Source organism: Osmia bicornis, unplaced genomic scaffold (genome assembly GCF_907164935.1).
Source record: "Osmia bicornis bicornis unplaced genomic scaffold, iOsmBic2.1, whole genome shotgun sequence".
Lineage (NCBI taxonomy): Eukaryota > Metazoa > Arthropoda > Insecta > Hymenoptera > Megachilidae > Osmia > Osmia bicornis.
Genome location: NW_025791034.1, coordinates 32,368 through 48,324, shown reverse-complemented (window position 1 = coordinate 48,324; position 15,957 = coordinate 32,368). Strand labels below are relative to the sequence as shown.

Below are 15,957 nucleotides of genomic sequence, written 5' to 3'. Positions count from 1 at the left end.
CCACATGAAGAAGACTCTCATAACCCGAAGGCTTGATGAGAAAACACAGAGTCGAGGAGAAAATTGGAAAAGATGAAGTAGTAATTCGCCCTCCCCACGTCCCTTACATGAGGAGACTCCTATAACCCGAAGGCTTGATAAGGGAACGTGAGGCGGACAAATTTGCAAAATTTTCCAGACGTAACAAATCCTCCCCCCTTAAAACTATCGCCGCCCTCGGTGATATGAAAGTTGAGCGCGTTGCTCACGCTACGCGTTGCAATGTGGTTAACTTAACGTAGGATCGGCGCGTAAACTCTATCGCGGATTATGTGTAGGACCAGGCTCGGCCGTACGGTTGTCCAACGACCGGCACTCGTCCCACCGACACTGAGCCCAAGCAATGCCGTTCTCCCTTGCCGACGAACTATCTCCGTTACCCCATGGAGCGTGCGATCAGTTACCGCGAGGCATCCCTCCACGTCCAATATTCTCAAGCGGAGGCATCCCGTGGCAGCTCCACAAACGTCTTCGTCGCTGATTCCTTGGCTATCCCGGGCTCGTATCTCCTCCAGGCTGGCGATCATCCCCAGTGCTTGTCCGCCCACAGAAGGATGTAAGTTGTTGATTGTTAATCGCATCAGCTCTGGCAACGTTGATAGTGGCTCCAATGCGAACTGGCCGCGAATATTGGAGCAGCCGGATAGATCTAGCTCGGTGAGCCTCACCAAGTGGCTCCCGATATTGGTGACGAAAGCGTTCGCCACCCATCCGCAGAACATGGTGGTCAATGTTCTCACAAATGGTCCTTCGAGCCGGATTCTAAGGATCTAAAGCAGTGCAGTGCCGCATAAAAAACAATTCTAATTGTGTGGTGAACATTAAAATCGCGAAAGTGCTGAAATCTAAGCCGGATTAAATCGGCAGAACAAAGGATTTTGCACGTGTCGTTCGAACTCAACCGACATCGCGACCTCCGCCGGTAAACATCGGAGGACGTTCACGCGCTTCGCTTCGCGAAAACAGTGACGTGGTCATAACAGTTCACCTTGCGGGTACAGTACGTTTATTTGAAACACTTAATATCAAACATTATGGATACATTAATCCGCGAAAATAAATTACATGCACGCCTGATCAACAATGCACTGCTCAACTTTAAAAAATTGGGGAAGGCGAATCACACTCCTGCAGTGATTCGCAGTCGGATCAACCTGCTCAAGGATTACTGGGCCAAATTCCAATCAACGCAAGTCCAGATCGAGGTTGCAGCAACGGAGGAGGACACCAGGGCGAATCCCTACTTCTCCAGCGACGTCTTCGGGGATACGGAAGCAGCTTTCCTTGCCGCCCTCGACGCTATGACGGCAGCCTTACCGACGGACTCCGAACCTGCAAGTAACCCATGTAATACGAGTACCGCTTCTTGTAATCGCGAATCTGCACTGTCGGCCAAGCTTCCTCGCGTCGAATTACCTAAATTCTCCGAGGACTATACGGAATGGGAAAATTTTCGAGACCTCTTTCAGTCTTTAGTTGGCTCTAACGACGCGTTACCGGAGGTGCAAAAGTTGCACTATCTTAAATTAAGCTTAATTGGTGAAGCGTCTCTTCTATTAAAAAACGTTGCCACTTCCGCGGCGAATTACGAGGCAACGTGGAAACTATTGACCGACAGGTACGCTAACGAACGCGCGCTCATAACCGCTCACCTGAAAATGTTGTTCGACTCACCCCCGATCGGATCCGCAGTTCTAAGCGATTTAAAAAGTTTACGCGATAGATCTCGCGCCGCATTAACGGCCTTAAAAAACATGGCTCGCCCGGTCGAATACTGGGACGATGTTCTTGTTTTTCACTTTGTCCGCAAGTTGGACAAGGAGTCCCATCGGGAGTGGGAGTTACGCATGGGTGAAGAGGAATTGTTCCCATCCCTCGCGGATTGGGAGGCGTTCCTCAATGTGCGAATTCGAACTCTGGAATCGTTGGCGTCATCCCGCGGAGAAGGAAACAGCGCCTATAAAAATAAATCAGCGCCTATTAAAAACGTGAAAGCGCATTTAAACGCGTCGGAAACGAAATGCGTCGCGTGCGGCGCCGATCACGCTTTGTTTAAATGTGACGTGTTCCGTGGGCAATCCGTCGAACAACGATTATCACTCGCGCGCGAACATCATCGATGTTTTAATTGTTTACAAAAAGGACATCTCCCGGCAGCCTGTCCTAGCAAACGCGCTTGTTCGATATGTAAAGGTAGACATCATTCTCTTTTGCATTCTGAGCGAAAGGGTTCGAAGACGTCGTTCGTAAGCAAAGGTCGCGAATCGACCTCTCACGCGGATTTAGAATCAAGTCAACATTCGGCGCAACCTACACACGTAGCGGATGACAATATGGAAGACACGCCGATGTCGAATTCGGTAAACACGCACTTCGGTACGTCGCGTCATGAAAAAAAGGTCGTTCTCGCTACAGCTTGGATCAAAGTTGGCACTCGCGAAGGCCGACAAGCGACATTACGCGCTTTAATTGATCCAGGGTCGGAAGCGACGTTCATTCGCGAGAATGTTGCAAACGCGTTGCGCGCTAATCGCCAACACGTTCAGGCTTCCGTCTCCGGCATTGGTGCCGGGACGTCGGCCACCGCTCGCGCCTCCGCGCACGTTACGATTGAACCGTGCCACGGAAAAGGGCCTGTCATCCCTGTGCGCGCTCTTATCTTGAAACGGCTTACTAATTACCGCTCAAATTCGATAGACACCTTGAGTAGGTGGATACACTTACGTGGTCTTGAGTGGGCCGATCCTCTCACTAATAATAATGCGCCTGTGGACCTCATAATCGGCGCGGATAATTATGGCGCGATCTTGCTCGAAGGCCTTCGAAAAGGCCTTCCATCCGAACCCGTCGCGCAGAAAACGATTTTCGGGTGGGTGTTGACTGGTCCCGCTCGGTCCGCTGAGTCTCACGCAATGCAACTCCACGTACATTACGGCGACCTTAACGCTGAAATAAACAACACGTTAAGGAAGTTTTGGGAGGTGGAAGCGCCTCCACCGGTAACGTTCCTCTCCGAAGAGGACAAAAAATGTGAAGAACATTTTCGGCAGACTCATTCGCGTAAACCCGACGGCAAATACGTAGTGCGATTGCCGTTTAAATCAGAGCCTCCCATCGATATCGGGGCTTTGAAAGGAATCGCGGTCGCCTCCTTTTATAGATTGGAGAAACGGCTCGCCAAAGACGCGGAACAAGCTACGGCTTATCACTCCTTTCTGGGGGAATACCTGCAGCTCGGTCATATGCGGGAATTTCTTGAAACAGACCCTCCTTCTGAGCAAAAGGTCTATTTGTCGCATCATCCGGTCATCCGTCAAGACAGCAGTACGACAAAATTGAGAGTGGTTTTTAACGCGTCGATGCCTACGTCAAACGGCTCTACGCTAAACGATCATTTACTAGTTGGTCCGAAATTGCAAGCTGACCTCGCGGTCACGATTTTACGATGGCGCATGTATCAGTTCGTGTTCGCAGCAGATATCGCTAAAATGTTCCGGCAAATCTGGATCGATCATCGCGACACCGCCTACCAGCTGATAGTTTGGCGCGTTAAACCCGAAGATCAGTTGAAAACATATGAAGTGCTTACCGTGACATACGGGACGGCCCCAGCGCCCTTCCTCGCGAATCGGGTCATCAAACAACTCGCGCTGGATGAGGGGACTAATTTCCCTCTCGCGGCTCCTATCCTGAATGAGCACCTCTACGTTGACGACGCGCTTTTCGGGGCCGATGATCGAGTGTTGGCTCGTCAAACACGGCAGCAGGTAACGGATGCCCTCAGACACGGAGGTTTCCACCTAAGAAAGTGGTCAAGCAATTGTCCACAGTTATTAGCGGAGATCTCCCACGTTGATCACGAGCTGGCCTCGAGCCGCTTATTTCAAGATGCCGAAGGATTAAAAATGTTGGGAATCCGTTGGTTACCGAAATCGGACGAATTTCGATTTCAATTTAAGCTCGACTCCGCTAGTACGGCGAATCCGACTAAGCGCGGGGTTTTGTCGAATATCGCGCGAATCTTTGACCCATTGGGGTGGATTTCTCCCGTCGTTATCGTGGCCAAGATCTTCATGCAAAGATTATGGGTAGCCAAGTTAGATTGGGACGAACCTCTACCTTGCGAACTAACCAACCAATGGCGCGAATATTCCGCGGAGTTTAACGATTTACGAAAGGTAACCCTTCCGCGCTGGATTAGGATGGGGAATGCTACAATCGAGTACGAAATACACGGGTTCGCAGATGCTTCGCAAGACGCCTATGCGGCTGTGATTTATTTACGTACAATCTCCATCGCGGACGAGGTCGCGTTACATTTACTCATGGCAAAAACAAAGGTAGCACCGTTGAAACCACTCACAATTCCGCGGCTAGAATTATGCGCGTGCGTCCTAATGACGCGATTGATCGAGCAGGTTCAGGCTACATTAAAACTCGATAAAGTACCAGTTTACGGTTGGACTGATTCCACCGTTGCATTAGCTTGGATACATAAGCATCCGAGTCAATTAAAAACGTTTACGGCACACCGAGTCGCGGATATACAAAGCCGAGCGCCGAATGCTTCTTGGCGACACGTACCAACCGGTTGTAATCCTGCCGATTGTGCGTCCCGCGGGTTGTCGGTGAAATTGCTGCTTCACCACCGCCTTTGGTGGCCCGGTCCTTCCTGGCTGGCGCAAACTCCTAATGAGTGGCCAGAATTTAGGCTTGTCGTCCCAAGGGAAGCTGAAGCAAAAATCAAAAAACAAATCAATGCATTGCATGTGGAGTCGGAGGCTGAGTGGGATCTGCCAACACGCACGTCTTCGTGGCAAAAACTACTCCGAATTACCGCGTACGTCTCGCGTTTCATTTCGCGAGTTAAAACGGGGAAAAACGACCATCAAGATACGGTTGTTACTACCAATGAACTCATCGCGTCGCGAAAATTCTGGGTTCAGCAAGTTCAATCGCATTCATTTCGCAACGAAATAAAGGCTTTGAAAAAGAGCGAGTCTCTTGTTAAATCGAGTCCATTATTTCGACTGAACCCTTTTTTGGACGAAGATGGTACTATTCGTGTTGGCGGGCGGTTGCGCAACTCCGACCTTATGGAACGGTTTCCGATAGTTTTACCGGTACACAGAGTCTCCGAACTCATTATCGCAGATTACCACGCGAACACGTTACACGGAGGCATTCAACTTACGTTAAGTGTTTTGCGACGAACTTACTGGGTTATTAACGCGCGGCGCCTAGTTAAAAGTCACATATATAAGTGTATTAGATGCGTGCGTTGGCGTGCCGTTACGGTTCGTCAGCAAATGAGTGACTTACCCTCAGCCAGGGTCACTCCAGCTCGCCCGTTCGCTCATTGCGGAGTGGATTATGCGGGACCATTCTCCGCCCTCGCGCACCTCGGACGCGGGCAAAAGGCGCACAAGGTGTACATCGCGCTGTTTATTTGTCTATCCACGCGGGCGATTCATCTGGAGCTGGTGCGCGACTACTCCACGGCGGCGTTTTTAGCGGCATTTAACCGGTTCACGGCTCGTCGCGGCTTACCTACAAAGTTATACAGCGATAACGGAACGAATTTCCAAGGCGCAAATAAAGAGTTAAGAGCTGCATTTAAACTAGTTACGGCAGATTCTCACCTTCGCGCGCTGTTCGCTGCAGACCACATCACGTGGCATTTCATTCCTCCCTCCTAGCCTCATTTTGGGGGAATTTGGGAAGCGGGCGTCAAGAGCGTCAAGACGCACTTGCGACGCATGTTGTGCGATCGTACGCCCACGTGTGAGGAGTTCAATACACTCCTCTGTAAGATCGAGGCCTGTTTAAATTCTCGTCCTTTAGCTCCACTAAAGGACGACCTCGAGTCTTGCGAGGCCCTCACTCCCGGGCATTTTCTAGTGGGCGGTGTACTCAAGGTCCCTCCTGCGCCGTCTGTAATAAACATTTCCGAAAATAGACTATCGCGCTGGCAATGGGTACAACAACTCACGGAAAAATTCTGGAGAGCATGGGCTCATGAATATCTACAATCGTTACAAGCTCGCTCGAAATGGTGTAGTCGCGCTACTAACCTTAAAATCGGGGACTTAGTACTGTTGAAGAGCTCCTCGCTGCCTCCGGGAAAATGGGACCTCGGTCGGGTGACCGAATGTCACCCTGGTAAGGACGGCCTCGTGCGAGTAGTCAGTATCAAGACCGCACGATCGGAATATACCCGTCCTGTAGTTAACCTATGCAAACTACCGATTAGCTCATAAGATTTACTTTAAGTCAATGTATTATATATTCTACCATGTACAATTACTACGTTCTTTCCGCTTATATTTCTCGCTTACGCACTTATATTCGATGTAAAAAATTCGGTACATCACCTACCTTAGTAAAACTACGCAGCATAGCACGGAACGTTAATGAAACGTGCTCGTCACTACGCTTCATTCACGGCGTAGAATCATGACGTCATTCGTCGCAGTCGCATAGCGCCGCGAGGCGGGCGGTATGTTCCGGATTTAGAGCGCCATAATTCAAAATATAATTTAATTAGTGTTCGACAACACCATCGGCTCGGCGTTGTCGTCGGTCGATCGGTTTATAAAAACACCGACGCCGCGACAAACGTCCTACTCATTCGTTTGCGCTCTGGTAACAAACGACACGTAACACGCGACTAATTCGCTCATCTTCTTTACTAATTAAAGAAAAATAAAGTGCCTCAAGTGAACTTGTTTATTATCACCAAAGTTATCGCCAGTGTCAAATTCATTTTCCTGCACGCTTTTCCCTTACCAAATTAACCGGCAATTTTGCCTAGAGCAAAATTAATACTCTACGCGCAACAAATGGTTTGTAACAAAATTTGCAAAATTTTCCAGACGTAACATTACATTATATCTAATGTAGATATAGTAATAACGATACTGCCATTATATGTACATTGATCGGTGGGAAGGGATCATTATATTACATTATATCTAATGTAGATATAGTAATAATGATATTGTTAATAAATGTATATTACATATCTAATGTAGATATAGCAATCACGATACTGTTATTACATGTACATTGATCTGTGGGAAGGTATCACTATATTACATTATATCTAATGTAGATATAGTAATAACCAAACTGTTATTATATGTACATTGATCTGTGGGATTAAATCAGTATATTAAATTACATCTGATGTAGATATAGTAATAATGGAATTGTTATTAAATGTACATTGGTCTGTGGGATTAAATCAGTATATTACATTTCATCTGATGTAGATATAGTAATAATGATATTGTTATTAAATGTATATTACATATCTAATGTAGATATAGTAATAACGATACTGTTATTATATGTACATTGATCTGTGGGAAGGTATCAGTATATTACATTATATCTAAAGAGGATATAGTAATAATGATATTGTTCTTAAATGTACATTGGTCTGTGGGATTAAATCAGTATATTAAGTTACATCTGATGTAGATATAGTAATAATGCTATTGTTATTAAATGTACATTGGTCTGTAGGATTAAATCAGTATATTACATTACATCTGATGTAGATATAGTAATAATGCTATTGTTATTAAATGTACATTGGTCTGTAGGATTAAATCAGTATATTACATTACATCTGATGTAGATATAGTAATAATGATATAGTTATTAAATGTATATTACATATCTAATGTAGATATTGTAATAACGATACTGCCATTATATGTACATTGATCGGTGGGAAGGGATCATTATATTACATTATATCTAATGTAGATATAGTAATAATGATATTGTTATTAAATGTATATTACATATCTAATGTAGATATAGTAATATCAATACTGTTATTATATGTACATTGATCTGTGGGAAGGTATCAGTATATTACATTATATCTAATGAAGATATAGTGATAACAAAACTGTTATTATATGTACATTGATCTGTGGGAAGGCATCAGTATATTACATTATATCTAATGTAGATATAGTAATAATGATATTGATACCAAAATTACATTGATCTGTGGGAAGGGATCAGTATATTAAATTATATCTAAAGAGGATATAGTAATAATGATATTGTTCTTAAATGTACATTGGTCTGTGGGATTAAATCAGTATATTACATATCTAACGCAGATATAGTAATGACGAAACTGCCATTATATGTACATTGATCGGTGGGAAGGGATCGTTATATTACGTTATATCTAATGTAGATATAGTAATAATGATATTGTTATTAAATGTACATTGGGCTGTGGGATTAAATCAGTATATTAAATTACATCTGATGTAGGTATAGTAATAATGGTATTGTTATTAAATGTACATTGGTCTGTAGGTTTAAATCAGTATATTACATTATATCTAATGTAGATATAGTAATAATGATATTGTTACCAAAATTACATTGATCTGTGGGAAGGGATCAGTATATTACATTATATCTAATGTAGATATAGTAATAATGATATTGTTACCAAAATTACATTGATCTGTGGGAAGGGATCAGTATATTATATTATATCTAAAGAAGATATAGTAATAATGATATTGTTATTAAATGTACATTGGTCTGTGGGATTAAATCAGTATATTACATATCTAACGCAGATACAGTAATGACGAAACTGCAATTATATGTACATTGATCTGTGGAAAGGGGTCAGTATATTACATTATATCTAATGTAGATATAGTAGTAATGATATTGTTACCAAAATTACATTGATCTGTGGGAAGGGATCAGTATATTAAATTATATCTAATGTAGATATAGTAATAATGATATTGTTATTAAATGTACATTGGTCTGTGGGATTAAATCAGTATATTATATTACACCTGATGTAGATATAGTAATAATGATATTGTTATTAAATGTACATTGGTCTGTCGGATTAAATCAGTATATTAAATTATATCTGATGTAGATATAGTAATAACGGTATTGTTATTAAATGTACATTGGTCTGCGGGATTACATCAGTATATTAAATTTCATCTGATTTAGATATAGTAATAATGATATTGTTATTAAATGTATATTACATATCTAATGTAGATATAGTAATAACGATACTGTTATTATATGTACATTGATCTGTGGGAAGGGATCAGTATATTACATTGTACCTAATGTAGATATAGTAATAACGAAACTGTTATTATATGTATATTGATCTGTGGGAAGGAATCAGTATATTGCAGTAGATCTAATGTAGATATAGTAATAACGATACTGTTATGAAGTGTTTATTACATATCTAATGTAGATATAGTAATAACGATACTGTTATGAAGTGTTTATTACATATCTAATGTAGATATAGTAATGACGATAATGTTACAATCTGTGCATTGATCTGTGGGAAGTGATCAGTATATTACATTATATCTAAAGAAGATATAGTAATAATGATATTGTTATTAAATGTACATTTGTCGGTAGGATCAAATCAGTATATTACATTACATCTGATGTAGATATAGTAATAATGTTATTGTTATTCAATGTACATTGGTCTGTGGGATTAAATCAGTATATTAAATTTCATCTGATATAGATATAGTAATAATGGTATTGTTATTAAATGCATATTACATATCTAATGTAGATATAGTAATAACGATACTGTTATTATATGTACATTGATCTGCGGGAAGGTATCAGTATATTACATTGTATCTAATGTAGATATAGTAATAATGATACTGTTATTAAGTGTTTATTACATATCTAATGTAGATATAGTAATGACGATAATGTTACAATCTGTGCATTTATCTGTGGGAAGTGATCAGTATATTACATTATATCTAATGAAGATATAGTAATAATGATATTGTTATTAAATGTACATTGGTCTGTGGGAATAAATCAGTATATTATACTACATCTGATGTAGATATAGTAATAATGATATTGTTAGCAAATGTATATTACACATCTAATGTAGATATAGTAATAACGATACTGGCATTGTATGTACATTGATCGGAGGGAAGGGATCATTATATTACATAATATCTATTGTAGATATAGTAATAATGATATTGTTATTAAATGTACATTGGTCTGTGGGAATAAATCAGTATATTACATCACATCTGATGTAGATATAGTAATAATGATATTGTTAATAAAGGTATATTACATATCTAATGTAGATATAGTAATAAAGATACTGACATTGTATGTACATTGATCGGAGGGAAGGGATCATTATATTACATAATATCTAATGTAGATATAGTAATAATGATATTGTTATTAAATGTACATTGGTCTGTGGGATTAAATCAGTATATTAAATTTCATCTAATGTAAATATAGTAATAATGATATTGTTATTAAATAATGATATTGTTACCAGAATTACATTGATCTGTGGGAAGGCATCAGTATATTACATTATATGCAATGTAGATATAGTATAAATCATACTGTTATTGAATGTACATTGATCTGTGGGAAGGAATCAGTATATTGCAGTAGATCTAATGTAGATATAGTAATGACGATAATGTTACAATCTGTGCATTGATCTGTGGGAACTGTTCAGTATATTACATTATATATAATGAGGATATAGTAATAATGATATTGTTATTAAATGAACATTGGTCTGTGGGATTAAATCAGTATATTACATTATATCTGATGTAGATATAGTAATAATGATATTGTTATTAAATGTAAATTACAGATCTAATGTACATATAGTAATAATGATACTGCCATTATATGTACGTTGATCGGTGGGAAGGTATCAGTATATTACATTACACCTAATGTAGATATAGTAATAACGAAACTGTTATTATATGTACATTGATCTGTGGGTAGGGATCAGTATATTACATTATATCTGATGTAGATATAGTAATAATGATATTGTTACCAAAAGTACATTGATCTGTGGGAAGGCATCAGCATATTACATTACATCCAATGTAGATAAAGTATAAATGATACTTTTATTCAATGTACATTGATCTGTGGGAAGGAATCAGTATATTGCAGTAGATCTAATGTAGATATAGTAATAACGAAACTGTTATTATATGTAAATTGATCTGTGGGATTAAATCAGTATATTAAATTACATCTGATGTAGATATAGTAATAATGGTATTGTTATTAAATGTACATTGGTCTGTGGGATTAAATCCGTACATTAATTTCATCTGATGTACATATAGTAATAATGATATTGTTATTAAATGTATATTACATATCTAATGTAGATATAGTAATAACGAAACTGTTATTATATGTAAATTGATCTGTGGGATTAAATCAGTATATTAAATTACATCTGATGTAGATATAGTAATAATGGTATTGTTATTAAATGTACATTGGTCTGTTGGAATAAATCAGTATACTACATGACATCTGATGTAGATATAGTAATAATGATATTGTTATTAAATGTATATTACATATCTAACGTAGATATAGTAATAACGATACTGCCATTATATGTACATCGATCTGTGGGAAGGTATCAGTATATTACATTATATCTAATGTAGATATAGTAATAACGAAACTGTTATTATATGTACATTGATGTGTGGGATTAAATCAGTATATTAAATAACATTTGATGTAGATATAGTAATAATGATATTGTTATTAAATGTATATTACATATCTACTGCAAATATAGTAATAACGAAACTGTTATTATATGTACATTGATCTGTGGGAAGGGATAAGTATATTACATTATATCTAATGTAGATATAGTAATAATGACATTGTTACCAAAATTACATTGATCTGTGGGAAGGCCTCAGTATATTACATTATATCCAATGTAGATATAGTATAAATGATACTGTTATTCAATGTACATTGATCTGTGGGAAGGAATGAGTATATTGCAGTAGATCTAACGTAGATATAGTAATAACAATACTGTTATTAAGTGTTTATTACATATCTAATGTAGATATAGTAATGACGATAATGTTACAATCTGTGCATTGATCTGTGGGAAGTGATCAGTATATTACATTATATCTAAAGAAGATATAGTAATAATGATATTGTTATTAAATGTACATTGGTCTGTGTGATTAAATCTGTATATTACATTACATCTGATGTAGATATAGTAATAATGATATTGTTATTAAATGTATATTACATGTCTAATGTAGATATGGTAATAACGATACTGCCATTATATGTACATTGATGGGTGGGAAGCTATCATTATATTACATTTTATTTAATGTAGATATAGCAATAATGATATTGTTATTAAATGTACATTGGTCTGTGGGATTAAATCAATATATTAAATTTCATCTGATGTAAATATAGTAATAATGGTATTGTTATTAAATGTACATTGGTCTGTGGGATTAAATCAGTATATTAAATTTCGTCTGCTGTAGATATAGTAATAATGGTATTGTTATTAAATGTACATTGGTCTGTGGGATTAAATCAGTATATTAAATTTCGTCTGATGTAGATATAGTAATAGTGATATTGTTATTAAATGTATATTACATATCTAATGTAGATATAGTAATAAAGATACTGCCATTATATGTACATTGATCGGTGGGAAGGGATCATTATATTACATTATATCTAATGTAGATATAGTAATAATGATATTGTTATTAAATGTGTAACGACCCGGAATGAGTACGTCACTGCACCGACTAGTAGGGAGAGCGGTTCCCTTAGAAGGCGACTCGTATTCTGATTATTAGGGATTATAGGTTCGTGTGGTGTGCGGTTAAGGAGTGAAATCCAAACACTAATGTGCTAGAGACTAATTGAAATTGTTTATTCAAGAAAATTAAAAGGTAAGTGGATTTTAATTGAAATATAATATATAACAAAATTGCTAGTGTTACAATGAATGCGGCTAGAAGTAGGAATACAATAAAAATTATAATTAGTTCGCCCTAAATTGGGAATACAGTAAGAAATGTGTAATTAGTAGTTAATATTATATAAATAGAAATTAGTAATTAGTAGTTAGTGATGAATTATAATAATTAACGATAATAACGATAGCGCTAACGCGTATGCGGCGTGGTCTTCTGTAACAGTCAATACTCTGCTTAATTTTCTCTAATGATTATGGAAATTAAGTTCCAGAGGTTTGTGCAGAACTATTGGACTCAAGTTAACCCTTCCTACAGGTCGCAATCGGTTTCTGGGATAACCAGAGCTGTGTTATATGCAGGCCGTTTCAAGGAGCTTAGCTCCTCGCTAGCTCATTACACTTGAGTGTTGGCTTAGCTTAAACACCTGTTTAACACGTTGCGCACCGAGAATAGGAGGTCCACCAATCCGTAGTATATGCACGCCACCAGTGGAAGCGTAGGAATTGGCTAATATTCGCACTCTGTCTTAAGCTCTTTTCTACTGTCTAGAGTATTGTCTGTTCCTGACCGTGGTCAGGGAAGATCTGCTCCGAACCTGTGCGGAACGCCTCTATTTATACTCAGATGATGCTGAGTCGGCACTTTTTTTTCCGTATAGAGTTCTTGGGGTAGCTGGGTTTTCCCCATCACGTGGTGGTCCAGCATCCCCGCTCTAGAATCATACCCCACTATGTGTTCACACGGGGTTGCGCTGGCGCGTGCGCGGTCAGACGTCGATAATTTATCGATACCTGTTTTACCGTCTGACTTATCGACTAAACTTTTACCGACGAATTTAACAGACTCAGTTATCGACGAAAATGAACATGTTTATTACATAAAATTTTATACATTAAATATTAACAATAAAATTAAATAAAATACTTTGTATGGAATGTAATAAAGAAAAATGATAAAATAAAAATGTATTGTTTTCTCATGGGGTCGTTACAAATGTATATTACATATCTAATGTAGATATAGTAATAACGATACTGTTATTAAGTGTTTATTACATATCTAATGTAGATATAGTAATGACGATAATGTTACAATCTGTGGATTGATCTGTGGGAAGTGATCAGTATATTACATTATATCTAAAGAAGATATAGTAATAATGATATTATTATTAAATGTACATTGGTCTGTGTGAGTAAATCTGTATATTACATTACATCTGATGTAGATATAGTAATAATGATATTGTTATTAAATGTATATTACATGTCTAATGTAGATATGGTAATAACGATACTGCCATTATATGTACATTGATGGGTGGGAAGCTATCATTATATTACATTTTATCTAATGTAGATATAGCAATAATGATATAGGTATTAAATGTACATTAGTCTGTGGGATTAAATCAGTATATTAAATTTCATCTGATGTACATATAGTAATAATGATATTGTTATTAAATGTATATTACATATCTAATGTAGATATAGTAATAACGATACTGTTATTATATGTACATTGATCTGTGGGAAGGTATCAGTATATTACATTATATCTAATGTAGATATAGTAATAACGAAACTGTTATTATATGTACATTGATCTGTTGGAAGGTATCAGTATATTATATTGTATCTAATGTAGATATAGTAATAACGAAACTGTTATTTTATGTACAGTGATCTGTGGGAAGGGATCAGCATATTACATTATATCTAATGTAGATATAGTAATAATGATATTGTTACCAAAATTACATTGATCTATGGGAAGGGATCAGTATATTACATTATATTTAATGTAGATATAGCATGAATGATACTGGTATTCAATGTACATTTGTCTTTGGGAAGGGATCATTATATTACATTATATGTAATGTAGATATAGTAATAATGATATTGTTATTAAATGTATATTACATATCTAATGTACATATAGTAATGACCGTACTGTTATTATATGTACATTGATCTGTGGGAAGGTATTAGTATATTACATTACATCTAATGTAGATACAGTAATAATGAAACTGTTATTATATGTACATTGATCTGTTGGAAGGTATCAGTATATTATATTGTATCTAATGTAGATATAGTAATAACGAAACTGTTATTTTATGTACATTCATCTGTGGGAAGGAATCAGTATATTGCAGTAGATCTAATGTAGATATAGTAATAACGATACTGTTATGAATTGTTTATTACGTATCTAATGTAGATATAGTAATGACGATAATGTTACAATCTTGCCTTGATCTGTGGGAAGTGATCAGTATATTACATTATATCTAATTAAGATATAGTAATAATGATATTTTTATTAAATGTACATTGGTCTGTGGGATTGAATCAGTATATTAAGTTACATCTGATGTAGACATAGTAATAATGGTATTGTTATTAAATGTACATTGGACTGTGGGATTAAATCAGTATATTACATTTCATCTGATGTAGATATAGTAATAACGAAACTGTTATTATATGTACATTGATCTGTTGGAAGGAATCAGTATATTATATTGTATCTAATGTAGATATAGTAATAGCGAAACTGTTATTTTATGTACAGTGATCTGTGGGAAGGTATCAGTATATTACATTATATCTATTGTAGATATAGTAATAACGAAACTGTTATTATATATACATTGATCTGTGGGAAGGTAGCAGTATATTACATTGTATCCAATGTAGATACAGTAATAATGATATTGTTATTAAATGTACATTAGTCTGTGGGATTAAATCAGTATATTAAATTTCATCTGATGTAGATATAGTAATAATGATACTGTTATTAAATGTATATTACATACCTAATGTAGATACAGTAATAACGAAACTGTTATTATATGTACATTGGTCTGTGGGAACAAATCAGTATATTACATTACATCTGATGTAGATATATTAATAATGATATTGTTATTAAATGTATATTACATATCAAATGTAGATATAGTAATAATGATACTGCCATTATATGTACATTGATCGGTGGGAAGGGATAATCATATTACATTTTACCT

The 15,957-nt window shown here is 37.0% G+C and overlaps 2 protein-coding genes across 2 annotated transcripts; one reads left to right on the top strand and one right to left on the bottom strand.

The window, feature by feature from the left end:
* Nucleotides 1-1,123: 1,123 nt before the first annotated feature.
* LOC123988624 lies at nucleotides 1,124-2,000 on the bottom strand. Its single transcript, XM_046289367.1, has 2 exons — nucleotides 1,692-2,000; nucleotides 1,124-1,371 (listed from the first exon to the last, which is right to left on the bottom strand). The coding sequence occupies exons 1-2, from the start codon at nucleotides 1,909-1,911 to the stop codon at nucleotides 1,280-1,282; spliced, it is 312 nt and encodes a 103-aa protein (XP_046145323.1). The 5' UTR covers nucleotides 1,912-2,000; the 3' UTR covers nucleotides 1,124-1,279.
* A 951-nt stretch (nucleotides 2,001-2,951) lies between these two features.
* LOC123988625 lies at nucleotides 2,952-4,314 on the top strand. The gene is made up of 2 exons (XM_046289369.1): nucleotides 2,952-4,217; nucleotides 4,285-4,314. Exons 1-2 carry the CDS (start codon nucleotides 2,952-2,954, stop codon nucleotides 4,312-4,314), a joined length of 1,296 nt encoding a protein of 431 aa, XP_046145325.1.
* The last annotated feature ends 11,643 nt before the right edge of the window (nucleotides 4,315-15,957 follow it).

Excerpts from the sequence above, each read along its gene's own strand:
- LOC123988624 (XM_046289367.1), bottom strand. The coding sequence starts at position 1,911 with ATGGGAACAATTCCTCTTCACCCATGCGTAACTCCCACTCCCGATGGG. Across the intron at positions 1,372-1,691 it reads GAGTCGAACAACATTTTCAG|GTTCGGAGTCCGTCGGTAAG; the intron begins GTGAGCGGTTAT and ends GGTTACTTGCAG.
- LOC123988625 (XM_046289369.1), top strand. The coding sequence starts at position 2,952 with ATGCAACTCCACGTACATTACGGCGACCTTAACGCTGAAATAAACAAC. Across the intron at positions 4,218-4,284 it reads AGTTTAACGATTTACGAAAG|ATGCTTCGCAAGACGCCTAT; the intron begins GTAACCCTTCCG and ends ACGGGTTCGCAG.